Raw genomic sequence first — 27402 nt, 5'->3', positions numbered from 1 at the left:
TGGTCAGTCGGCCGTGCACACTGAATAATATATTACACGATCATGCGCTATATCATTCATGACTGCATCACACCCCATCGGCGAGGCAGAACAGCAGATGGGAGGACCCCGATGCGTGCAGTAGTGCATACAGATTACATGATATGGCCGATATGTTGCTCCGAAACGCGGGATCGGACAGCATATCATCTAATGTGTACCCAGCCTAAATCAAAATAATTCAAATTTATTTCAGACTTATTGGGGGGAATTCAATTGTTTCTCCCAGTGGCCGCCACTAGATGGGGCCCAACAAAGCAATTCAATTGTTGCTCCGTTTGGGCGTGCCGAGCCTCGGGGAGACACATTTCAGCTCGGAGCACCCTGTGCTGGTGAGCTGACGTGTTAAAAGTGACCCATTTGGGCGCTCAAACTGCATTTTTCATGTCGCACCCTGCACTTTGCCCATTTTACCCGGCTAAGCCCTATCTGGGCACGATTAGCAAGATTAAAAAAAATTTAATTGCGCCCCATGACCTCCCGTCACTTTAACTATCTGGGCGCGCAAGACAATTGAATTGCCCCCATTGTGTCTGGCGTAGGGAATATTCCCTGCCATTAAATTCCTGGATGATCTGAACTGTTATTGATAAACAAAAAAGCAAAAAAAAATTCCCAGAATTCCCAAACACTGACTGTGAACAAAGCACCCTGGGAAACACCGACTCATTTTTCCAAGGACGTCCTTCACCAAAGGTCATACAAGACATGTCTCCTGTCTACATGAAAATGGTTAATGTGATGTTTCCCACAATCCTTTGTGATTCTGTTTTTTGACAAATGTATTTGCAAACGTATAAAACTTACAATGACACACCAAGGCATATGTGTAGGAAATAAAATAGTGTCAAATAAAAGACAAAGCAGAGAATGGTTGTGCTGCCTTATATACGTTTTATGTTCTTGTTAGTGTCACATACTATCATATATACCCACAGGAATATTACCACTAGTCACGTCAGTTCTGTGCAAACTAGAACGTGTTATTGGTTTGCTACAGATTCACACTCCTCGTATTTAAAGGAATTTAACATAGTGTATTTTATCTGCTTGTTTAAACAAATGGGGATCATATGTCTTAGCTTTCTGGCTGTGTCATGTTTATCCCATTCCGTCCTACTAATGTTTTAACCAAATTTGAAATATAGGGCCTAATTCAGACTTGGTCGCGGTAGCGATCGCAGGCTGAAACCCTGTGCTGTGTACACCTGTGCAGCAGCCTCACTGTGCGTGCGCATAGTGAGATGCGAAGGCATCATACTTGTGCAATCGCCTCTGATTGGTAGGCAGTGGCGGTAAGGGGCGTGTCGGCGGCATTGGGACAGCGTGAGGGGGTGCGCAGTCCGGACAACGCAGGCATGTCCGGACTGTTTGCAGGACACACAGTCGCTGCGGACAAAAACATGGCAGGTAGCCGTCTGCCTTCGCTAGGCAGAGAGCTACTCGGCAGGTGCGATGCTTTCGCATGTCTGCAGGGGGAAGGGGGGTGGAGGGCCTAGCATGCGTGGCGGACTAGCAGGCTTAAGATTTTGATCTTAGATGTGCGTTTTTTTCCCACACATCTACGATTAGCTGTGAATGAGGCCCATAGATTCATCATCTTCATCATCATCTGTGTATTATTTTTTTGTCATTTAAGTTGCATTATGGCTGAAGTTATTGTAGTAGAAATATATTTTTTACGTTTTTAGTCTTGGGATCTTTTGAATTTACAGCCAGATGGAAAACATCTAATTATTCACTTATAGCACAGGCCCCAAATCTGGCACTGATTGTAACTCCTCACGCTCTGTGCTTGGAATAGAATGTAATAAGTCCCTTTGCGTCAGTACTTACAAACTGACTGAAAGTCACTAACTTCGCTGTATTTGGATGAAATTCTTTCAACATTGGAAGTCATTTACTAACATACTAGATGCAAAAGCGTTGTATTCTACACCAACCAATCAGCTTTAATTGATCTCATACGAGGTAGAACCTAAAAACACCTGTATCAGGGGTGGCCATCCAGTCAGAGGCAAAGAGCCAGAAAAGATCCATAGGCAAGGGCAAGAGCACTATCACGCACGTGCCTAAGGCGCGCGTGCAAAAATGGGGGTGTGGCCTAGCTGTCACAAAGCTACGCCCCATTTTTGTGCGCATACCTTTCGGTATGACGTTTGTAGGAGTGTGACCTTGTGTCATAACCCCGTTTAGTCATGTTGTACAGTGCCACATACATATAAAAATGCCAAAACAATGGGTGCTCCCACAGTGCCAGATACATATATGCCCCCAGTGCCAGATACACATGTCCTTACAGTGCCAGATATGCCCCCAGTGCCAGATATGCCCCCACAGTGCCAGATACACATGTCCCCATAGTGCCAAATATGTCCCCCAGTGCAGACACACATGCCCCCACAGTGCCAGATATGCCCCCAGTGGCAGATACACGTCCCCACAGTGCCAGATATGCCCCCAGTGCAGATACACATGTCCCCACACAGTGCCAGATATGCCCCCAGTGCAGATACACATGTCCCCACACAGTGCCAGATATGCCCCCAGTGCAGATACACATGTCCCCACACAGTGCCAGATATGCCCCCAGTGCAGATACACATGTCCCCACACAGTGCCAGATATGCCCCCAGTGCAGATACACATGTCCCCACACAGTGCCAGATATGCCCCCAGTGCAGATACACATGTCCCCACACAGTGCCAGATATACCCCCAGTGCAGATACACATGTCCCCACACAGTGCCAGATATGCCCCCAGTGCAGATACACATGTCCCCACACAGTGCCAGATATGCCCCCAGTGCAGATGCACATGTCCCCACAGTGCCAGATGATATGCCCCCAGTGCCAGATATGCCCCCAGTGCTAGATACACATGTCCCCATAGTGCCAAATATGTCCCCCAGTGCAGACACACATGCCCCCACAGTGCCAGATATGCCCCCAGTGGCAGATACACGTCCCCACAGTGCCAGATATGCCCCCAGTGCAGATACACATGTCCCCACACAGTGCCAGATATGCCCCCAGTGCAGATACACATGTCCCCACACAGTGCCAGATATGCCCCCAGTGCAGATACACATGTCCCCACACAGTGCCAGATATGCCCCCAGTGCAGATACACATGTCCCCACACAGTGCCAGATATGCCCCCAGTGCAGATACACATGTCCCCACACAGTGCCAGATATGCCCCCAGTGCAGATACACATGTCCCCACAGTGCCAGATATGCCCCCAGTGCCAGATATGCCCCCAGTGCCAGATATGCCCCCAGTGCCAGATACACATGTCCCCATAGTGCCAAATATGTCCCCCAGTGCAGACACACATGTCCCCACAGTGCCAGATATGCCCCCTGTGGCAGATACACGTCCCCACAGTGTCAGATATGCCCCCAGTCCAGATACACATGTCCCCACACAGTGCCAGATATGCCCCCAGTGCAGATACACATGTCCCCACACAGTGCCAGATATGCCCCCAGTGCAGATACACATGTCCCCACACAGTGCCAGATATGCCCCAGTGCAGATACACATGTCCCCACACAGTGCCAGATATGCCCCCAGTGCAGATACACATGTCCCCACACAGTGCCAGATATGCCCTCAGTGCAGATACACATGTCCCCACACAGTGCCAGATATGCCCCCAGTGCAGATACACATGTCCCCACACAGTGCCAGATATGCCCTCAGTGCAGATACACATGTCCCCACACAGTGCCAGATATGCCCCCAGTGCAGATACACATGTCCCCACACAGTGCCAGATATGCCCCCAGTGCAGATACACATGTCCCCACACAGTGCCAGATATGCCCCCAGTGCAGACACACATGTCCCCACACAGTGCCAGATATGCCCCCAGTGCAGATACACATGTCCCACAGTGCCAGATATGCCCCCAGTGCAGATACACATGTCCCCACAGTGCCAGATATGCCCCCAGTGCAGACACACATGCCCCACACAGTGCCAGATATGCCCCCAGTGCAGATACACATGTCCCCACAGTGCCAGATATGCCCCCAGTGCAGACACACATGTCCCCACAGTGCCAGATATGCCCCCAGTGCAGATACACATGTCCCCACACAGTGCCAGATATGCCCCCAGTGCAGATACACATGTCCCCACACAGTGCCAGATATGCACACAGTGCAGACACACATGTCCCCACAGAGCCAGATATGCCCCCAGTGCAGATACACATGTCCCCACACAGTGCCAGATATGCCCCCAGTGCAGATACACATGCCCCCACAGTGCCAGATATGCCCACAGTGCTGATACACGTCCCCACAGTGCCAGATATGCCCCCAGTGCAGACACACATGTCCCCACAGAGCCAGATATGCCCCCAGTGCAGACACACATGCCCCCACAGTGCCAGATATGCCTACAGAGTCAGATATGCCCCCAGTGCAGAGTGCAGACACACATGCCCCCACAGTGCCAGATATGCCCACAGTGCTGATACACATGTCCCCACACAGTGCCAGATATGCCCACAGTGCAGACACACATGTCCCCACAGAGCCAGATATGCCCCCAGTGCTGATACACATGCCCCCACAGTGCCCCCCCCAAAAAAGAAAAAATATATAGCTGCTCACCGTGCTGCTCAGTCTCCGGCGGTGGTGTCTATCTTCAATTTGGCGCCGGCCCGTGAGCCAATCAGGGCTCGTGGTCCGGCAGCCAATCAGGAGCCTTAGCTGCCGGTCTGCAAGCTCTGATTGGCTCACGGGTCGGCGACGAATTGAAGATAGACACCACCGCTAGAGACCAGTCTGTGCCGGGCTGTGAGTGTCGGGCAGCGGTGGCTGGGAGCGGATCGAGCCGCATGCGGAGGATGAAAGAGCCGCATGCGGCTCGAGAGCCGCGGGTTGGCCACCGCTGACCTATATGATAGTACAGGTATATATCATCTAGCCTATGTTCCCTTATTCATACCTCCCAGAATTTAAAGGGAAAGACTGGCTAAACCTTTTAATTGCCCATCCATGCCCCTGTTTGTCCTAGACCACTGACAAATGGTATCTCCTCGGGAGGGTCATGTAGCATGTTGAGCAGCAGTAAAAGTGAAGTGACTGTATTTGTGTTTCTCCAGTGAACACTTTCCCGATTACAGGCCCTATTCAGGCCCACGGATCGCAAAATTGAGAAAATGCAATCTGGCTGATTATCGAACAACTGCGCATGTGCAGAATTCGCATTGCGTGTGCGCACCCGCGATTAGCTATTATTTCTACGAAGGCATTGTGCTACACCGCAGTCACATTTTGATTGACATGAAGCCAGCGCTTATATAAGGAAACATGGCTTTTTGTGGGTGTGTTTGTAAAAACACAGCTTGGCAGTGCGTTTTTCGAGTGGGTCTCTGACGTCCAGCCTCTTGCATATGCAGAATTGTGGACGACCTTGCCTGGTGCAGATGGAAAACTCTTCAATGCTCCGCTATTTGCGTATGGTTATGCGATCACATCGCGCATTATGATGCATTCGCAATTTCTGAAATGGGCGTTTTTTCTCTGTTTCTGGACAGCGACTATTTGATCGCAGCAACTGCTTTTTAGCAAGATTAGCGATCCGTGCTGGATCAGGTCCTCCATATGGGAAGTATGCCAGTGCAAATAAGTGCTTGCTAAAAATGTATTGGTTCCTATTTTACAACTGTGGATCACACATTAAGGGGTCTATGGAGGTATCCAATTAGACAGGAAAACTTTTCGGGCACAAATTTTCTATCCAAATAGCCCCCAGTTTTTTTTTGCACCCGAAAGAAAATTCCTTTTTTGTGCCAAAACACATAGGATCCGTGAAAAGTTGCAGACCTATATATTTTCATGGCCATGATCAGCAAGTAGATTGAAGAGAAACTAAAAAAGAGTTCTGAGTCATACTGTAGAAACTTAAAGTTGCTATACAGAAAAAAATAGTATTTTTATTATTAGTAATGGAAAATTGACAATAAATAAATGCACCTAGCATATATAGTGTGTACGGTATATATAATATGTAGTGCTTACATTATTATTATTCCGGGCACATAAATTACAGCTTTATTTTGGGTTCCAAGTGCAGTAAAGCTGTTTTGCAGTCCTGGCTCTTTTTGCATTGTATTTACATTGGAGGGTATTGTGGGGGCCATTCCGAGTTGATCGCTCGCTAGCTACTTTTTGCAGCCATGCAAACGCATAGTCGCCGCCCACTGGGGAGTGTATTTTAGCTGTGCGAGGGTGCGATCGCATGTGCAGCCGAGCGGTACAAAAATGGTTTGTGCAGGTTCTGAGTAGCTCAGAACTTACTCAGCCGTTGAGATCACTTCTGCCTGTATGGTCCCGGAATTGACGTCAGACACCCGCCCTGCAAACACTTGGACACGCCTGTGTTTTTCCAACCACTCCCAGAAAACGGTCAGTTGACATCCATAAACGCCTTCTTCCTGTCAATCGTCTTGCGATCGGCTGTGCGAATGGATTCTTTGTTAAATCCATCACCCAGCAACGTTCCGCTTTGCACCCGTACGACGCGCCTGCGCATTGTGGTGCATACGCATGCGCAGTAGTAACCTGATCGCTGCACTGCGAAAAACGGCAGCGTGCGATCAGGTCGGAATGACCCCCTGTGTCTCTTATAAGTGCACATCCCTATAGATTGTAAGCTTGCGAGCAGGGCCCCATTACCTCTATGTCTGTTTGTTATTACCCAGTCTTGTTGTATTACTATATGTCTCCAATTGTAAAGTGCAACGCAATATGCTGACGCTATATAAGTAGCTGAATAAATAAGATCTTACAGTCTATCCTGACGCTTACCAACAAAGGAGGCAGCCATTTTGAGGAATGAACCAAAATTCAGCCTAGCAATCCACCTCGTGCCCCAGTGATATCACTGGATTCTGGTGATATGATGAGCTGCTTTCTCATTATTATTACTCGATAAGATGGCTGCCGCCACTGTGTGTACACTGTAATGCATACCCGTCAGCCCTGACTTTCTATGGAAAATACTGAAAGGACGCCATCCAGTGGGTTGCCAAAAAACGTCAATTTGCTTATTTGTGGACTATTATATCCTGATTATCCTAGTCAGTAATGCTGGCAGTTTGGATGCTGGCGGTCATGTGACCGACGCTAGAATCCTGACACCACTCGCAATCATGGCACTAGAACACCGACCACCACACACTGAGCGTAAGTATTGGGGTTAGGAGCCGGGGAGGGGGGGGGGGGGATTTAAAGTAAACACTAGAGGGGGGGGGGGGGGGTTAGCCGTGACCTAACACCCTTCCCCTATATATATATATATATATATATATATATATATCTGTATATAGATATAGATATATATAGATTTTTTTTTTTTTTCTGAATTCCTGTCCAAGAAAAGGACAATTCCAGGATCAGTATGAAATACCTACAGTAAAAAAATCCCAAGGTCAAAATGCCGACATTTAAAATACCGACATGGTCAAAATACTGTCATTTCAAATGTCAACTGGTAAAAAAGTCAACATGAGTTTTTCATTTTGGTCAATGGTTGTCGGGATTTTGATTGTAGGTAAATTGACCGCATCCCATAATTCCATATTACTATTGGTGAAAGCCAGGACTCATCGTTACACTTGTGTTGTGCCAGTAGTCTGCTCCTCTGCTCTGATGCTGGTTCTGACCTTGACTACTAACAAGCTCAGGGCCAGCTGTCATACTGTAGCAAAACAAATGCTTATTTTTTTTTTTTTTTTTTGCAAGTCCTCATTTAACCCTTTACCCATTACTTGAAAATGGGAATTAAATTAAGGGAGAATTAGCTAACAAAATTCCCAAAGCAAAGTTAAGATTTAAACTAGGATGTAACAGGAGCTGTTTAAAGGAAAATTGTAAAGGACACGTTTTGGGTGTTCCCACATCTCCCCTAAATCATATTCCCCACGTAAGTCCTATACTGTCCTATACTGTCACAACAGCGATCAGTGGTAGATAATAATATGGATGTTTCAGTCAGTAGCATAAGTCTCAGGCATACTTGCCTACCCTCCCGGAATGGCCGGGAGGCTCCCGAAAAACGGGTGACCCTCCCGGCCCCCCGGAAGAGCAGGCAAGTCTCCCGATTTACGGGGGTCACCCCCTGCCCGCCGCCCACTTAACGAGTAAAGTGGGCGGTCCGGGCAGGCGATGACGCGATTCTTGTTGAATCGTGTCATCGTAACCACGCCCCCTGCTGTATAATGCCTGTAATCGCGGCATTACACAGTGGGGGGCGTGGCTTAAATGACGTGTTCCAAAAGTCACGCCCCGTTCCGCACCCGTTCCGCCTCCGCCCCGCCCCCTTGCACGTCACCTGACTGCCAGCCCCCCCTGCTGAGCCGACGGGCTGCTCTCTCCCGGAGAGAGCAGCCCAGAAGTCGGTAAGTATGGTCTCAGGGCTGTAAGGAGGCCCTGACCTTACTCATTCACACTGAGGGGTAAATGTATGAAGCAGTGATAAGTGTGGAGAAGTGAGCCAGTGGAGAAGTTGCCCATGGCAACCAATCAGCATTGAAGTAACATTTCTAATTTGCATACTATACAACTGTACGGAGCAGCTGATTGGTTCCCATGGTCAACTTCTCCACATGCTCACTGCTCCATTCTTATCATTGCTTCATACATTTACCCTCAGTATGACCTTCAAGTGAGATACATAGGCACCTTATATAGGCTGTATAGACACGTGTGGATTAATATTGTTTCATTTTATACTGTGTATTGCAAATATGCTTAAAACATAAAGCCGGATGTGTATACATCGGCGCACTATTACAAAACATGATAACGCAGAAGTACAGTATAATTCAGATTGTGGCACAGAATGTGACTGTAACCTGTAAATTAATAAGTCCAGCAGGGCCATAGCCAAATATTTAAGTGACGTTAATGGCAATCAAGCCATAGTTGCCTACCCTCCCTCATTCTGCAGGAGACTCCCTGAAATAGTAGCAATCTCCCTCATTCCCTGACAGTGGCGTAAATTCGTGCCAGACGCCCAGAGGCAAAATAGTCGATGGTGCCCCCCCACCGGTACACACACAGCCACATATATACATATACACACACCCACATATATACTTATAAACAATTATATATATATATATATATATATATATATATATATATACACACACATAAAACAATCGGATAAAGGGGGTAATTCCAAGTTGATCGCAGCAGGAATTTTGTTAGCAGTTGGGCAAAACCATGTGCACTGCAGGGGAGGCAGATGTAACATGTGCAGAAAGAGTTAGAATTGTGTGGGTTATTTTGTTTCTGTGCAGGGTAAATACTGGCTGCTTTATTTTTACACTGCAAATTAGATTGCAGATTGAACACACCCACCCAAATCTAACTTTCTCTGCACATGTTATATCTGCCCCCCCCCTGCAGTGCACATGGTTTTGCCCAACTGCTAACAAAATTCCTGCTGCGATCAACTTGGAATTACCCCCAAAGGCAGCACTCTGCAGTCTTTCAGCATGATTTAAAAATGTGTCCTTTATTTAAGGTCCTACGTTTCGAGGAACAGCTCCCCATCGTCAGGGAAAAGCAGATGACGACGGGAACGTAGGACCTTAAATAAAGGAGAAATGTTTTAAATCATGCTGAAAGACTGCAGAGTGCCGCCTTTATCCGATTTGTTATACCTGAACCTGCACAAGTTCTAGGAGGGCACCTCAGCAAGCTACATTTATCTCCCAGTGAGTGCCGGACTACCTTATACAAGATAGATAGATAGATAGATAGACAGATAGACAGATACACACAGCCACATATATACTTATACCCCTTTCAGGCCACCAGCTTTGAACACGGGTTATTGGCACATGAGTGCACATAACCCGTGTTCCTGTGCGGTCTGTAAGGTGCCAGGGGAAATATAATGGATCGAGCGACCCGGTATTTCAACCTGACTTGCTGTACAGTGTTAACAGGAACCGGGTCGATGCAACCTGTTTCCCGTTCACACTGTGTGGACGGGCGGCTCTTGGAGATCATGTGATCTCCAAGCGCCGCCCCCACCGCTGACATCACCAGTGCGGCTATATGCCGGGTTGCAGACAGCAGCAGCGGGGAGCCTGAGGCGGGTGGCACCCTGGGAGCTCAGGCGATCTGAAAGTGGTATTATACACACACAACTTTACTACATATATATATATATATATATATATAGATATATATATAGATAGACACACACACACACACACACACACACAGCCTCATATAAACACACAGAGATACATATATACATGCTCAACCACATATGTACATATACACACACGCAGCCACATATAAAACACATAACCACATATATACATATATACAGTACACACACAACCATAGGCGTTTCTATAATGGGTGCAGTGTGTGCGGTGCACATGGGCTCCTGGGTCCAGGGGGGCCCACACCGCACACACTGCACCCATAGAATATACTTACCCCTCCAGAGATCCGCAACGGAGGCCCCGCTATGCGGGCACAGATCACTCGGAAAATGGCCGCCGCGGCCATTTCCGAGTGATTTGTGCATGCACACTGGAAGTGTCCCTGGGAACAAGGCGTGGGTGCCATGTTCCCAGAAACCTGCACATGTGCAGTAAACTCTGGCATTATGCCAGAGTCTACTGCTGCCGGGGAGGAGGGGGCCTGCGACGGAGGCTGCACGCGGGTCCCCTCCTCTCTTAAAACGTCCCTGCACACAACCACATATAACATATACTGTACACACACACACACATATATACACACACACACACACACACACACATATACACACACACACACACACACACACACACACACACACACCCCGACATACTGTATATACGTTACCACATGTATAAATTCACACACACAACCACATGCTGTACATATACACACAGTCACAGCCACATATAAAAACACACAAAACATCCACGTGTATACATATACACACTCAGCAATATATATACTTATACAAACACAGCCATAGATATTCTTTCTCTCACTACCCCGTCACTCCCTTCTTCTTACTAGTTGCTCTTCATGCAGCTGCGGCTCCGCTGCTGAACCTGCCGCTGCGTGCGGGAGGTGGCCAGCCGGTGTGTCAGGAGCCTGGAGGCGATAGCCAGCCGGGGTAACGATGCACGAGCAAGGCAGCCGGAGTAGTGTGGGGGCGGGAGCCGGACAGCCGTGTGGTCAAGATGCGGGAGCGGTGCGGCGATGTTGGGGCGGACGCTGCACAGCAGGGTTGTCAGGGGGCGGGCAGTGACTGTAACTGGCTGGCGCACTGTGATTGAAGTCCCGGAGGCAATGGAGAAGGTGCCCTCTTCTCTGCTGGAGCCCGGCGGCAACCGACTCCATTGCCTCCGAGACTTCCGCCCCTGCTCCCTGAATAGTCCCTCAATCTCCCTGAAAAAAAGAGAAATCAGAAATACATACATTCAAATGGGATCATCAGTGCCATTTCCCTGTATTGGTTATAAGGCACTCTGGGGCAGATGTATTAAACTGGAGAAGGCATAAGGAAGTGATAAACCAGTGATAAATGCAAGGTGATGCACGCACCAGCCAATCAGCTCCTAACTGTTAATTTACATATTGGAGCTGATTGGATGGTGCGTGTATCACCTTGCACTTATCACTGGTTTATCACTTCCTTATGCCTTCTCCAGGTTAATACATCTGCCCCAATGATCCCCATTGCTACATGCATTGTAAAGGTTTCTTGTGGCCACTTACAGTATATGGAACCTCTTGTAAAACACAATACACAACAAAATCCTGCAAAATATCTGTCTTTTCTTCAACCAGTAGATCTTACTAACTTTGGGGCTCATTTACATTTAGATGTAAGTCATTTTCATGACAGGCCTCTCAGATGTAGCAGTATATGTCCGCACTGATAGGTGTTACTTTCACAATCTCCCTGAAATGCTTTTTTAAAAGTAGGTAAGTATGAATCAAGCCCTATATCTCAGTACAAGACAGGTGGGCAATGCCTTACTCTAAATCAGGGGCGGGGAACCTCCGGCCCGTGGGCCTTATCCGGCCCGGCAAAGCAGCCACCGAGATGTAAAGCCGTCCGCCGCGCACGGCATCCTGGGAGATGTAGGTTTCTTACACTGCACTGTATTCAGTGGACAGCGGGGCTAATTCAGACCTGATCGCTGCTGTGCGTTTTCACACAGCGGGAGATCAGGTCTGAACAGCGCAGGTGCTGCAGTGCGCTGGCGCATACCAGAGATGCGATCGGCATCTCAGCCCAGCGATCGCCTCTGCCTGGTAGGGAGCTACTCTTCAGGTACAAAAGCATCGCCGCCGTGTGATGATTTTGTACCTGGGTGGAGGGCAGAGCCAGACATGCGGGGCAAACTAGCCCCATGCTGGGCATCCCCCCACATGTCTGTAAAAGTGATCGTAGCTGTGCTAAATTTAGCACAGCTACGATCAAGTCTGAATTACTCCCTGTATGAGAAAACTACATCTCCCTTGATGCAGTGCATGGCTTTGTGGGGCACCTGCCAGCGGCTCCGCTCTTGCGCTGCCTGCCTGAGCAGAGATCGGCTTGGGGAAGGAGGCAGCCGGCAGCTCAACAGAGATCGGCGGAGCTAAGGCTGCAGCGGGAGATAGCACCGGAACTACTGTAGTGGCTCAGCTGGCTGCCAGTAATAAATGTGCAGCTCCGATTGAGCAGCCGCCAGCTAGGCAACTCACAGCCTCACACATTTAAACCAGTAGTGGGAAGGAGCGCTGGAGCAGATAGGCTGCCCACACACTGCAGTGCCAGTGCAGACTGCTTAGGCTGAGGATGAGGGAGTCGAGGAGCCAGCTTCACTTTGTTGCTGGTGATGCCACATAACTTTGCCTTCACTTCATATCAGGTCATTTTTTTTTTTTAGGGTGGGCAATGAATATGTTTTATTATTCTCCAGTGGGGGCAATGTGTTTTATTCTGTCACTGTGATGGCAATGTGTGTGTTTTTTTTGTCATGTGTGGGACAGTGGTGGGGTTGATTATGAGTGATATACAACCGCTCCATCTCTGCGTCTCTTTGCCGCTCACGCATCTGCGACTTGTTGCAAATGCTGCTACATAGCCCTTCCCTAAGTACTAATGTGGACATTATGTGTAAGGCCACGCCTACTTTCCGGGGGAAGGGGGGGGGGGCTTAAAAAATGGCCTGCATATGATGTTAAAAAAATCCAAATGGCCCTTGGCTAAATAAAGGTTCCCCACCCCTGCTCTAAATACAGTGGTCATATATTATAGGAACTAAAGAAGGCGTTCACCCCTAGATATCTGTGCCTTAAAAAGAGGGACAATTCAGAACAAAATTGGTGTGTGAATATTTTAATCCATAGGGAGGATGGTTTGAAGGCACACTTGTACAAAATGGTATCAGGCCGTTATATCAGGGCCGTAACTAGGTGTGTGCAGAGTGTGCTCTCATGACCGCCCCTGTCTCCTACTCCCACCCCTTTTGTCGCTAATACCTATAAAACATTCATGGACTTGATTGCTATTTGTTGTTCAGTCGCACTGTCCTTTATTACATTTCGGGATGCTGATGCGCATGGGATTCAAACCCATTGCTTATGACATTGCAGTCAGACACTATTCATTCAGCTATCTGCCCTTGCATAGAAAACTAGAGAATTCCAAGATGGAGAGTTTTAACTATTTGAAGCTTACCTTGTACTCTGTGAAGGGGCAATCAGCGTTGCGGCTGGGCAGATCTATGTAGTGTGTAGCTGCACAGGGATTGGATATGTGGCTGCACATACTGCATGGATCTTCTCAATTATGGTGTTTTTTTTTCTTTTTTTAACGGGGTACAGGTAGCTTCATATAGTTAGAAATCCCATAGTTATTATGTGGGATCAAATGGCTCGGTGGGTGGGGTGTTTGGCTGGGATACAGCAGGTTGTGGGTTTGAGTCCTGGGTGTGGCAGTATATTGAAATATGTTATTTAAGGAGGGGTATTGTGGCTGAATTGTGGCAAGCTCTCGGGTTGAGCGCATGAATGTAGTATAAAGACGATTTGTGTCCAAATCCATTTTCTTGCAGTGTTCCATAAATGTATGTGTATAAATAGTGGGAAGGAGCATCACCTTCTGTCCCTATCGGAAAAATAAGGGGAACGCCAATTCTCTAGCTGGCACAGGGCACCAAAAAGTCTAGTTATGGCTCTGCGTAGTATCATGAGATCCATGTACCACCCCTCCCCCAGTGATCCCTACTTTCTTCTATATTCAGAGAAGCTAATTGTAGCAACAACATGGTCCCTAAGTACAATATGTATACAGTGATACAGGGGGGACAGCGGGACATACATAGAAACAGAGAATTTGACGGCAGATAAGAACCACTTGGCCCATACCCACGCTAGTGATGAGCGCCGGAAATTTTTCGGGTTTTGTGTTTTGGTTTTGGGTTCGGTTCCGCGGCCGTGTTTTGGGTTCGAACGCGTTTTGGCAAAACCTCACCGAATTTTTTTTGTCGGATTCGGGTGTTTTTTTCAAAAAACCCTCAAAAACAGCTTAAATCATAGAATTTGGGGGTCATTTTGATCCCAAAGTATTATTAACCTCAATAACCATAATTTCCACTCATTTTCAGTCTATTCTGAACACCTCACAATATTATTTTTAGTCCTAAAATTTGCACCGAGGTCGCTGGATGGCTAAGCTAAGCGACCCAAGTGGCCGACACAAACACCTGGCCCATCTAGGAGTGGCACTGCAGTGTCACGCAGGCTGGCCCTTCAAAAAACTACTCCCCAAACAGCACATGACGCAAAGAAAAAAAGAGGCGCAATGAGGTAGCTATGTGAGTAAGCTAAGCCACCCTAGTGGCCGACACAAACACCTGGCCCATCTAGGAGTGGCACTGCAGTGTCACGCAGGCTGGCCCTTCAAAAAACTACTCCCCAAACAGCACATGACGCAAAGAAAAAAAGAGGCGCAATGAGGTAGCTGTGTGAGTAAGCTAAGCGGCCCTAGTGGCCGACACAAACACCTGGCCCATCTAGGAGTGGCACTGCAGTGTCACGCAGACTGGCCCTTCAAAAAACTACTCCCCAAACAGCACATGACGCAAAGAAAAAAAGAGGCGCAATGAGGTAGCTGTGTGAGTAAGCTAAGCGACCCAAGTGGCCGACACAAACACCTGGCCCATCTAGGAGTGGCACTGCAGTGTCACGCAGGCTGGCCCTTCAAAAAACTACTCCCCAAACAGCACATGACGCAAAGAAAAAAAGAGGCGCAATGAGGTAGCTGTGTGAGTAAGCTAAGCGACCCTAGTGGCCGACACAAACACCTGGCCCATCTAGGAGTGGCACTGCAGTGTCACGCAGGCTGGCCCTTCAAAAAACTACTCCCCAAACAGCACATGACGCAAAGAAAAAAAGAGGCGCAATGAGGTAGCTGTGTGAGTAAGCTAAGCGACCCTAGTGGCCGACACAAACACCTGGCCCATCTAGGAGTGGCACTGCAGTGTCACGCAGGCTGGCCCTTCAAAAAACTACTCCCCAAACAGCACATGACGCAAAGAAAAAAAGAGGCGCAATGAGGTAGCTGTGTGAGTAAGCTAAGCGACCCTAGTGGCCGACACAAACACCTGGCCCATCTAGGAGTGGCACTGCAGTGTCACGCAGGCTGGCCCTTCAAAAAACTACTCCCCAAACAGCACATGACGCAAAGAAAAATTAAAGAAAAAAGAGGTGCAAGATGGAATTGTCCTTGGGCCCTCCCACCCACCCTTATGTTGTATAAACAGGACATGCACACTTTAACCAACCCATCATTTCAGTGACAGGGTCTGCCACACGACTGTGACTGAAATGACGGGTTGGTTTGGACCCCCACCAAAAAAGAAGCAATTAATCTCTCCTTGCACAAACTGGCTCTACAGAGGCAAGATGTCCACCTCATCATCATCCTCCGATATATCACCGTGTACATCCCCCTCCTCACAGATTATCAATTCGTCCCCACTGGAATCCACCATCTCAGCTCCCTGTGTACTTTGTGGAGGCAATTGCTGCTGGTCAATGTCTCCACGGAGGAATTGATTATAATTCATTTTAATGAACATCATCTTCTCCATATTTTCTGGATGTAACCTCGTACGCCGATTGCTGACAAGGTGAGCGGCGGCACTAAACACTCTTTCGAAGTACACACTTGTGGGAGGGCAACTTAGGTAGAATAAAGCCAGTTTGTGCAAGGGCCTCCAAATTGCCTCTTTTTCCTGCCAGTATAAGTACGGACTGTCTGACGTGCCTACTTGGATGCGGTCACTCATATAATCCTCCACCATTCTTTCAATGGGGAGAGAATCATATGCAGTGACAGTAGACGACATATCCGTAATCGTTGTCAGGTCCTTCAGTCCGGACCAGATGTCAGCATCAGCAGTCGCTCCAGACTGCCCTGCATCAGCAGTCGCTCCAGACTGCCCAGCATCACCGCCAGCGGGTGGGCTCGGAATTCTGAGCCTTTTCCTCGCACCCCCAGTTGCGGGAGAATGTGAAGGAGGAGATGTTGACAGGTCGCGTTCCGCTTGACTTGACAATTTTCTCACCAGCAGTTCTTTGAACCCCAGCAGACTTGTGTCTGCCGGAAAGAGAGATCCAAGGTAGGTTTTAAATCTAGGATCGAGCACGGTGGCCAAAATGTAGTGCTCTGATTTCAACAGATTGACCACCCGTGAATCCTTGTTAAGCGAATTAAGGGCTCCATCCACAAGTCCCACATGCCTAGCGGAATCGCTCTGTCTTAGCTCCTCCTTCAATGTCTCCAGCTTCTTCTGCAAAAGCCTGATGAGGGGAATGACCTGACTCAGGCTGGCAGAGTCTGAACTGACTTCACGTGTGGCAAGTTCAAAGGGCAGCAGAACCTTGCACAACGTTGAAATCATTCTCCACTGCGCTTGAGACAGGTGCATTCCACCTCCTATATCGTGCTCAATTGTATAGGCTTGAATGGCCTTTTGCTGCTCCTCCAACCTCTGAAGCATATAGAGGGTTGAATTCCACCTCGTTACCACTTCTTGCTTCAGATGATGGCAGGGCAGGTTCAGGCGTTTTTGGTGGTGCTCCAGTCTTCTGTACGTGGTGCCTGTACGCCGAAAGTGTCCCGCAATTCTTCTGGCCACCGACAGCATCTCTTGAACGCCCCTGTCGTTTTTTAAATAATTCTGCACCACCAAATTCAAGGTATGTGCAAAACATGGGACGTGCTGGAATTTGCCCAGATTTAATGCACACACAATATTGCTGGCGTTGTCCGATGCCACAAATCCACAGGAGAGTCCAATTGGGGTAAGCCATTCCGCGATGATCTTCCTCAGTTGCCGTAAGAGGTTTTCAGCTGTGTGCGTATTCTGGAAAGCGGTGATACAAAGCGTAGCCTGCCTAGGAAAGAGTTGGCGTTTGCGAGATGCTGCTACTGGTGCCGCCGCTGCTGTTCTTGCGGCGGGAGTCCATACATCTACCCAGTGGGCTGTCACAGTCATATAGTCCTGAGCCTGCCCTGCTCCACTTGTCCACATGTCCGTGGTTAAGTGGACATTGGGTACAACTGCATTTTTTAGGACACTGGTGAGTCTTTTTCTGAGGTCTGTGTACATTTTCGGTATCGCCTGCCTAGAGAAATGGAACCTAGATGGTATTTGGTACCGGGGACACAGTACCTCCAACAAGTCTCTAGTTGGCTCTGCAGTAATGATGGATACCGGAACCACGTTTCTCACCGCCCAGGATGCCAAGGCCTCAGTTATCCGCTTTGCAGCAGGATGACTGCTGTGATATTTCATCTTCCTCGCAAAGGACTGTTGGACAGTCAATTGCTTGGTGGAAGTAGTAAAAGTGGTCTTACGGCTTCCCCTCTGGGATGACCATCGACTCCCAGCAGCAACAACAGCTGCGCCAGCAGCAGTAGGCGTTACACGCAAGGATGCATCGGAGGAATCCCAGGCAGGAGAGGACTCGTCAGAATTGCCAGTGACATGGCCTGCAGGACTATTGGCATTCCTGGGGAAGGAGGAAATTGACACTGAGGGAGTCGGTGGGGTGGTTTGCGTGAGCTTGGTTACAAGAGGAAGGGATTTACTGGTCAGTGGACTGCTTCCGCTGTCGCCCAAAGTTTTTGAACTTGTCACTGACTTATGATGAATGCGCTGCAGGTGACGTATAAGGGAGGATGTTCCGAGGTGGTTAACGCCCTTACCCCTACTTATTACAGCTTGACAAAGGCAACACACGGCTTGACAAATGTTGTCCGCATTTCTGTTGAAATACTTCCACACCGAAGAGCTGATTTTTTTGGTATTTTTTTCACCAGGCATATCAATGGCCATATTCCTCCCACGGACAACAGGTGTCTCCCCGGGTGCCTGACTTAAACCACCTCACCATCAGAATCCTCCTTGTCAATTTCCTCCCCAGCGCCAGCAACACCCATATCCTCCTCATCCTGGTGTACTTCAACACTGACATCTTCAATCTGACTATCAGGAACTGGACTGCGGGTGCTCCTTCCAGCACTTGCAGGGGGCGTGCAAATGGTGGAAGGCGCATGCTCTTCACGTCCAGTGTTGGGAAGGTCAGGCATCGCAACCGACACAATTGGACTCTCCTTGTGGATTTGGGATTTCGAAGAACGCACAGTTCTTTGCTGTGCTTTTGCCAGCTTGAGCCTTTTCATTTTTCTAGTGAGAGGCTGAGTGCTTCCATCCTCATGTGAAGCTGAACCACTAGCCATGAACATAGGCCAGGGCCTCAGCCGTTCCTTGCCACTCCGTGTGGTAAATGGCATATTGGCAAGTTTACGCTTCTCCTCCGACAATTTTATTTTAGATTTTTGAGTCCTTTTTTTACTGATATTTGGTGTTTTGGATTTTACATGCTCTGTACTATGACATTGGGCATCGGCCTTGGCAGACGACGTTGATGGCATTTCATCGTCTCGGCCATGACTAGTGGCAGCAGCTTCAGCACGAGGTAGAAGTGGATCTTGATCTTTCCCTATTTTTGGAACCTCAACATTTTTGTTCTCCATATTTTAATAGGCACAACTAAAAGGCACCTCAGGTAAACAATGGAGATGGATGGATACTAGTATACTTATGGATGACGAGCGACTGCCGACACAGAGGTAGCTACAGCCGTGGACTACCGTACTGCGTCTGCTGCTAATATAGACTGGATGATAATGAGATAAAAAATATATATATATATCACTACTGCAGCCGGACAGGTATATATTATATAATGACGGACCTGCTGGACACTGTCAGCTCAGCACTGCAGACTCCTAAAGTAAGCTACTAGTATCAAGAAGATAGAAAAAAAAAAAAACACCACGGGTAGGTGCTATACAATTATGGATGGACGAGCGACTGCCGACACAGACACAGAGGTAGCTACAGCCGTGGACTACCGTACTGCGTCTGCTGCTAATATAGACTGGATGATAATGAGATAAAAAATATATATATATCACTACTGCAGCCGGACAGGTATATATTATATAATGACGGACCTGCTGGACACTGTCAGCTCAGCACTGCAGACTCCTAAAGTAAGCTACTAGTATCAAGAAGATAGAAAAAAAAAACCCACCACGGGTAGGTGGTATACAATTATGGATGGACGAGCGACTGCCGACACAGAGGTAGCTACAGCCGTGGACTACCGTACTGCGTCTGCTGCTAATATAGACTGGATGATAATGAGATAAAAAATATATATATATCACTACTGCAGCCGGACAGGTATATATTATATAATGACGGACCTGCTGGACACTGTCAGCTCAGCACTGCAGACTCCTAAAGTAAGCTACTAGTATCAAGAAGATAGAAAAAAAAAAACACCACGGGTAGGTGGTATACAATTATGGATGGACGAGCGACTGCCGACACAGAGGTAGCTACAGCCGTGGACTACTGTACTGCGTCTGCTGCTAATATAGACTGGATGATAATGAGATATAAAATATATATATATCACTACTGCAGCCGGACAGGTATATATCATATAATGACGGACCTGCTGGACACTGTCAGCTCAGCACTGCAGACTCCTAAAGTAAGCTACTAGTATCAAGAAGATAGAAAAAAAAAACCCACCACGGGTAGGTGGTATACAATTATGGATGGACGAGCGACTGCCGACACAGAGGTAGCTACAGCCGTGGACTACCGTACTGCGTCTGCTGCTAATATAGACTGGATGATAATGAGATAAAAAATATATATATATCACTACTGCAGCCGGACAGGTATATATTATATAATGACGGACCTGCTGGACACTGTCAGCTCAGCACTGCAGACTCCTAAAGTAAGCTACTAGTATCAAGAAGATAGAAAAAAAAAAAACCACCACGGGTAGGTGGTATACAATTATGGATGGACGAGCGACTGCCGACACAGAGGTAGCTACAGCCGTGGACTACCGTACTGCGTCTGCTGCTAATATAGACTGGATGATAATGAGATAAAAAATATATATATATCACTACTGCAGCCGGACAGGTATATATTATATAATGACGGACTTGCTGGACACTGTCAGCTCAGCACTGCAGACTCCTAAAGTAAGCTACTAGTATCAAGAAGATAGAGAAAAAAAAACACCACGGGTAGGTGGTATACAATTATGGATGGACGAGCGACTGCTGACACAGAGGTAGCTACAGCCGTGGACTACCGTACTGCGTCTGCTGCTAATATAGACTGGATGATAATGAGATATAAAATATATATATATCACTACTGCAGCCGGACAGGTATATATTATATAATGACGGACCTGCTGGACACTGTCAGCAGAATGCGTTTATAAAAACACCACACGACGAGTGTTTAACTTTTTCAGGCAGACAATCACAATATACTGGTGGTCAGCAGACAATCACAATATACTGGTGGTCAGTGGTCACTGGTCAGTCACACTGGCAGTGGCACTCTGGCAGCAAAAGTGTGCACTGTACTTAAAATATGTACTCCTGCTATAACTGCTCCCCAGTCTCCCCCACAATTAAGCTGTGTGAGCAGTGAGCACTCAGCACAGTCAGATATACCGTATTACATAGATGATGCAGCACACTGAGGGCACACTGAGGCTGAGCACAGATATGGTATGTGACTGTGTCACACTGTGTATCGTTTTTTTTCAGGCAGAGAACGGATTAATTAAACTGGTGGTCACTGGTCACACTATCAGCAAGTAGTACTCCTAATATGCTCCCCAAAATTAGTAAATCAAGTGTCTCTAGTACTCTAGTCTAAACGGAGAGGACGCCAGCCACGTCCTCTCCCTATCAATCTCAATGCACGTGTGAAAATGGCGGCGACGCGCGGCTCCTTATATAGAATCCGAGTCTCGCGATAGAATCCGAGCCTCGCGAGAATCCGACAGCGGGATGATGACGTTCGGGCGCGCTCGGGTTAACCGAGCAAGGCGGGAAGATCCGAGTCTGCCTCGGACCCGTGTAAAAAGGCTGAAGTTCGGGGGGGTTCGGTTTCCGAGAAACCGAACCCGCTCATCACTAACCCACACTACAGTAACACGCTGTATAATACAGTGATAACTGAGCTGCAGTGTAGAGATGCATTATGTCTGACACCAGCAGTGATCTGATGCAATATTTGTGTAATGCCTTCCTAGGCATCATGAAGCACAGACAGCAGTGTGGGTGGAATGGAGTACACGCTCTGGACTATAGGATGTGAACAGACTTATGCCAATCACTATCAGGGCTTCTGTCATGTTTATATAGACTGTGCAGCCTGTAATCAGCTGATATCTATCTATCTATCTATCTATCTATCTATCTATCTATCTATCTATCTATCTATCTATCTATCTATCTATCTGTGTGTATCTTGGTAGATAATGTCTATCATCATGCATGTAAACATGGTGTTTGCACAAACAGGCATATGCGGTTATATAGCTGTAGGAGAGTAAATATAACTAATGTACCGAGCAGAGGGTAGCCATCTAGCTAGTGTGGGACTAGAAGTCGCAGCATGCCCGGTCACTGGTTAGGACTGAATTGTATTTGGCAGGAGCTTAGGTAGATAGCCCAGCCTGGCGTTAGCGTTACGCAATGTCTTAGATAAGCACAAAATAATAATATATGCTGCAGTCCCTTTAAGAGTGAGGAGGGGGCGTGTCCTCAGCACATGTCTCCTTAAAGCGCCCGCAGCAGCGGCCACAGCAGCAGGCAGCCTGCAGATTCTACCGGTGTCAGGGGGTATCTAACCCTACAGCCGGTTCTCTCCCCTCCCCGTCATGTACACCATCACCCGAGGACCCAGCAAGCTCACCACCCAGAGGAGGACAGGTAACCCTCACCCTGTGTGCCTGCTGCAGCCACCCCAGCACCACTGGCAGTAGCAGTAGGCTGACCTTGCACCTCTATAGCGCTACACAGCACCCTAAGCGGGTCACTGGGGGAGAACAACCATCTGCTACCCTGCAGCTGACCACTGGGACATGGCACCTCCAACATAGGAGCTGCAAGGTCTATATGTATCGTACCTAGGTTATATATATGTATGTATATTATATATATATATATAAACACACACACACACACACACACACACACACACACACACACACACACACACACACACACACACACACACACACACACACATATACACCAGTGACTACCCACACCTTGTGTCCTATTGTAGAGAAAAACTATTAGATTTTTGTATTTAAAATACTCACATATTAATGATCTGTTAATCAGTCTTGGTTTAATGCTGTGACTGTGAGAAATTGTACAGCGCTACGGAATATTGCTGTCGATATAGCAATAAATGTGTGCCTCCCTGCATCATCGCTATGTGTCCAGCATGCATCATTTCCATCTGCTTCGGTTCCAGCAATACCTTTTGGAGATCAGGCGATCTATAATTTTACCATCTGAATGCTCTGTGCTTCATGTTACATGTCTGCGTTTCCATTACATCTGTGGCAAGTAATCTCTGGGTTTTTTTTTTTGGTACTTTCCTCACCAGGTCCCAAGCAGCAGCTGGACACTAAACTGCAGGAGCTGAAGAGCAGGCAGCAGCAGCTGCATAGCCCCACTTCTCCCAGCGCCTGTGAACCACTTCCAAGGTCAGCACACGCAGATTTGTCTCTGGGGGCTGGGCTGGGGGGTGACCAGAGTCTGCACCCTAGAACCATTCTCTGGGGGTGAAAGGCAACGCCGCTACATGACCTTGTGCAGAGGTTACCATGTGCACAGTGTCATTGTCACATGATTGGGAAGGGGGTAGGCAGGAGGGAGTGTCAGGGGCTGGGTTCCCTTAACTCTACACTGCCTGCCCTGCCGTCTTGCATAGAGACCTTTAGACGTCTGCATTGGCTCAGAACAATGAACAGTGTATCATGTACTAATAAATAACAGTATTATATAAAGCCAGCCAGTTCCGATTAATGTAATGTATTGCATGGGATTACCAGCCTTCCCTTATATTAAAGCGTGTTATTGAGCATTTTCTAGCATAGACGAGGCCTCTTATCTCAAACAACAGTATATAAAACCTAAATGAATGAAGTTAGTGTAAATGCATATTTTGGGTATGAGGTCGCTATCTCTTTCTTCATTCATTAGGTATTCTAGTTGTGTTACAAGTCTAACCTGCCCTACTTGTAGTCATTACCTGTTGTGCTGTGTTGGTGGGTAATCAGGAGTCACCCTTTGACCTTCCTGATGACAGGTCCTTTATGACCCTAGAGAACATGATCAGTGTACTGTAAGATATAATGTACCTCTTACTGTAACAAGCCAAGGACATTAGATGCTGCGTGACCTGTAGGAGATTTGTTTTATATAGTTATGGAAATATAAAGTGGTTTATAATCGTCTTATTTGACAGGAGTATTCCTGTACGGGTTTATACGGGTGGTATTCATGTGACCGCCGGTCAGCTGACCGTCAGTCACATGAATACCACCCGTATAGGGTGTAGTACTGGTGACCGGTGGTCTCCTGACCGCCGGTCACCTTACCGACGCCGGGATCCCGGCAGCATACCGACGCCGGGATCCCGGCGGGGAGGGGCGAGTGCAGCAAGCCCCTTGCGGGCTCGCTGCGCTCGCCACGCTGCGGGCTCGGTGGCGACCTGCGGTCGTCACGGGTTCTATTCCCACTCTATGGGTGTCGTGGACACCCACGAGTGGAAACAGTCCCTGTTGGTCGGCATGCCGACCATCGGGATAGTGAGCCGCCGGGCTCACGGAGGAGGTCATGTGACTGTCGGTCAGCTGACCGGCGGTCACATGAATACCACCCGTATAAACCCGTACAGGAATACTCCTGTCAAATAAGCCCCTCCCCGCCGGGATCCCGGCGTCGGTATGCTGCCGGGATCCCGGCGTCGGTAAGGTGACCGCCGGTCACCAGTACTACACCCGTTTATACTCCCCTCTGACCCACATCCTGCCTATAGACTTGACACAGACTGATCCTGAGCAGAGATTACCATGGGTACAATGTACTGTATTTCCCAATATAAAGTGTAATACCTCACATGTGACGTCCCCATATGGGGCTGTGTTCCCTGGCATCAGATTCTTACCCTTTCACGCTTGCCAGTATTTGGATAAGAATTCCATGGCAGCAGAACAGGTGTCTCCACGTGATTGTGGGAAAGAGCAGGGATGACCCCTGTATAGCCAGAAGCTATGCAGGATAACCTGCTCTGTCTCCTGTATTTCCTGCGTCTATTGTGTATGGGGCTAATTCAGGTTGGGTCGCAGTATGCGATTCAACCACAAAAATTACAAAAAAGATGTGGGCGCAGGAGGCATCCGTTAATTTCTGCTAACAAGCAGAAATTTCGATGCAGTCGCAATTTCTGCTTGTTGAAGGGGGGGGGGGGGGGGAGGCGGCGGTCAGCATGCTGGGTGGCCTTGCCCTGCGATGAGCGGCCCCCAGCTTGCGAACAGAAGGATTGAATTCTGCTAATTAGCAGATTTTGCAATCTTTACTGAATTAGGCGCATTGTGCTCTTTTGCTGCTAACGCCTGAAGACTGCAGTCACAATTGAATGGTTTCTTATGGGCCTGTTCCTACCAATTGCTTTGGAGGCCTCTCACACTGCAAATATACTGCAGCCACCGATCTAGCCCTGTTATCTCAACATGTGGCCCCAAACAGCAGCTTCAGAATAGGATATTAAGCTAAATGCAAATAGTTAATGATTGCTGCAGACCTTTAACCTTCTCGTTCAGTCGTCTTATGACCTCAGTAGGCCCCGGTGATGCTGGAAGAGGTCAGGCTGTTTTTGTAGGCCTGCTGCATTTACCTCAGCTCAGCAACCCAGTGCGGCCATTCTGGTGGTACTCCGCGTGTGCAGTACTAGCACCTTTTGGGGGAAATAATTTAAAATTCTTCCATCTAGTTCTGGAATCAGGAAGAAATCTGTAAAATAATTTCAGAAATAAATAAAGTAAGTGTCTGGAAGCTGCTATATAAATCTTGTAGTAACTTGATAGGAGTACTAAATCACTATTGGTATCTGTAATGGGTGCCGGGTATGTGGGGCACACGTGTCCCTCTACCCAGGGGGTCTGCATCACCCACTCACACACCCAGAACGAAGTCTGACTGTGCGGCTGCCAGTGCCATATTATTGAAGCAGTTGCTAGAAATACGTCCCACTGTGCAAAATTCTTCAGTATCCTCTTAACCGTCATTGGCTCCATATTCACATTGGGCTGATGCCCCTGCTTTCTTAATATGCCTCTATAGCTACCTTTGTATATGGTCAGATGGGTCCCTGGTACTCGGGTAAAGCTAAAGGCTCATCCCCTGTGTGTTATGTCACGTAAAATCCTCCAAGGAAAATGAATGGCAGTTTGTGAGGGATGCAGCTCATTTACCGGCTGTCATGATCCTGGCAGAAACCGCCTGAATCCCATCAGTCGGGGAAATGCCAATGGCCGGAATAACGTCCAAAGCCCCTTATTCCCACTCGTACCACCCGAGTGGGAATATAATAGTGTGGCAAAAGCAGCAAGCCCACGAGGGGACTTTCTGCGCTCGCTGACTGATTCCGGCGTTGCTCTACTGACTGCCGGGATCCTGACTGCTGGTATTTTATACTGGATTAGTTTCTGAGTCCCTAGATATAATAGTGAATGGTTGGTAACTATGTCATCAGGTTTAAGATAAGTGTAGAATTGGGTATCTGCAAGAATCTTTGGGGGAAGGGGGGGTTACACTAAAATCAGCTAGTGAATGGGGCATGGTCAGGCTAAAGAATGGTCATTGCCCTCCCCAATTACAACAAATGAATACCCTTGATCTACTACCCCTCCACCACCCCCACCACCACACACACTCTCGCCTAGAACGTGATTAAGCTGCATATCACCTCTACCATACAGTAGGCTCAGTGATAAGTTTATCTAAAGACAAAAGGACCGGCTGCCCAAGTGCTGACTGCATGCCTGCAGCCCTATCAGGAAGGCGGCCTATTATCTCTGTTTGCCCTGGCCAGTGTATACATATAAGCCTTACAATGATTAATAGGACACTTACACCACTGCACACATGTTGGGTGAGTTGTAGGTTACACATGATGTCAGATAGTCATGTGACGTTTTTAGGAGAAAATACAATGACACAAAAACCAGGGTTTTTTTTTTGTTTTTGTTTTTTAAATGGCCTCATTACATTGTTCCCTGCCCTGTCTACCCCAGCAGTTATATTATATTATATTATATTATATTATATTATATTATACAGAAGAAGGAATGAATACCTTCCACTTCAATTTGGCATTAGAGAACACTAGGATAATATATAGTTCCTTTTATCTACTCTTTGTTGAATAATGTATTGCTTCTTCTTACGGCATGCATTTTACAGAAGATGAGGCTTGCAGAGCTTGGTTCTGCGGTGGGTGCAGTGGCAATGTCGGACACAGGCACCCATTGTTTTCAGCCTGTACAGGTGTCGGAGACTCACTTCGCACGCGTCCTGATGGTCACCGCTGTAAGATGCAGAGAGTTGCAGTATCAGTGGGCGCTAATGGTGGGGATGGCTAGCAGGAAGCTTTCAGCGGCTTTGTCAAAAGACGCAGTTGCACTGACGTAGGCGACCATAGTTAGATGGCGAAATTGCACCCGCCATAGAGTAAATGCAATCTTAGGTGGTGCAACAGTGATGCGTCTTAGTACATGCCACAGCTATCGGGTCAGGTCCGTAGTGTATGTTCCTGTGTTTCCTTACTTATTGTGCTCCACTTTGGGTTTGATGGTGAGCACAGTGTATCTCCATTTATATTCCA

The 27402-nt window shown here is 47.8% G+C and overlaps 1 protein-coding gene across 3 annotated transcripts in view; it reads left to right on the top strand.

Annotated features, from left to right (window-relative positions):
* The window catches only part of MCRIP2 (MAPK regulated corepressor interacting protein 2), a 121886-nt gene that overhangs the window by 71618 nt on the left and 22866 nt on the right, over positions 1-27402 (top strand). Inside the window, exons 1-2 of one of the 3 annotated variants that reach the window (XM_063934695.1) lie at positions 22273-22430; positions 23119-23218. In XM_063934695.1, the coding sequence (XP_063790765.1) occupies positions 22379-22430; positions 23119-23218 (152 nt within the window). In that variant the 5' untranslated portion in view covers positions 22273-22378. Of the gene's footprint in view, positions 1-22272; positions 22431-22826; positions 23219-27402 lie in introns of those variants that run through there. The other 2 variants (XM_063934694.1, XM_063934693.1) reach the window with 2 other exon arrangements.

The sequence above is a fragment of the Pseudophryne corroboree genome, chromosome 7 (genome assembly GCF_028390025.1).
Source record: "Pseudophryne corroboree isolate aPseCor3 chromosome 7, aPseCor3.hap2, whole genome shotgun sequence".
Classification (NCBI taxonomy): domain Eukaryota; kingdom Metazoa; phylum Chordata; class Amphibia; order Anura; family Myobatrachidae; genus Pseudophryne; species Pseudophryne corroboree.
This window is presented reverse-complemented; position numbering and strand designations above follow the sequence as displayed.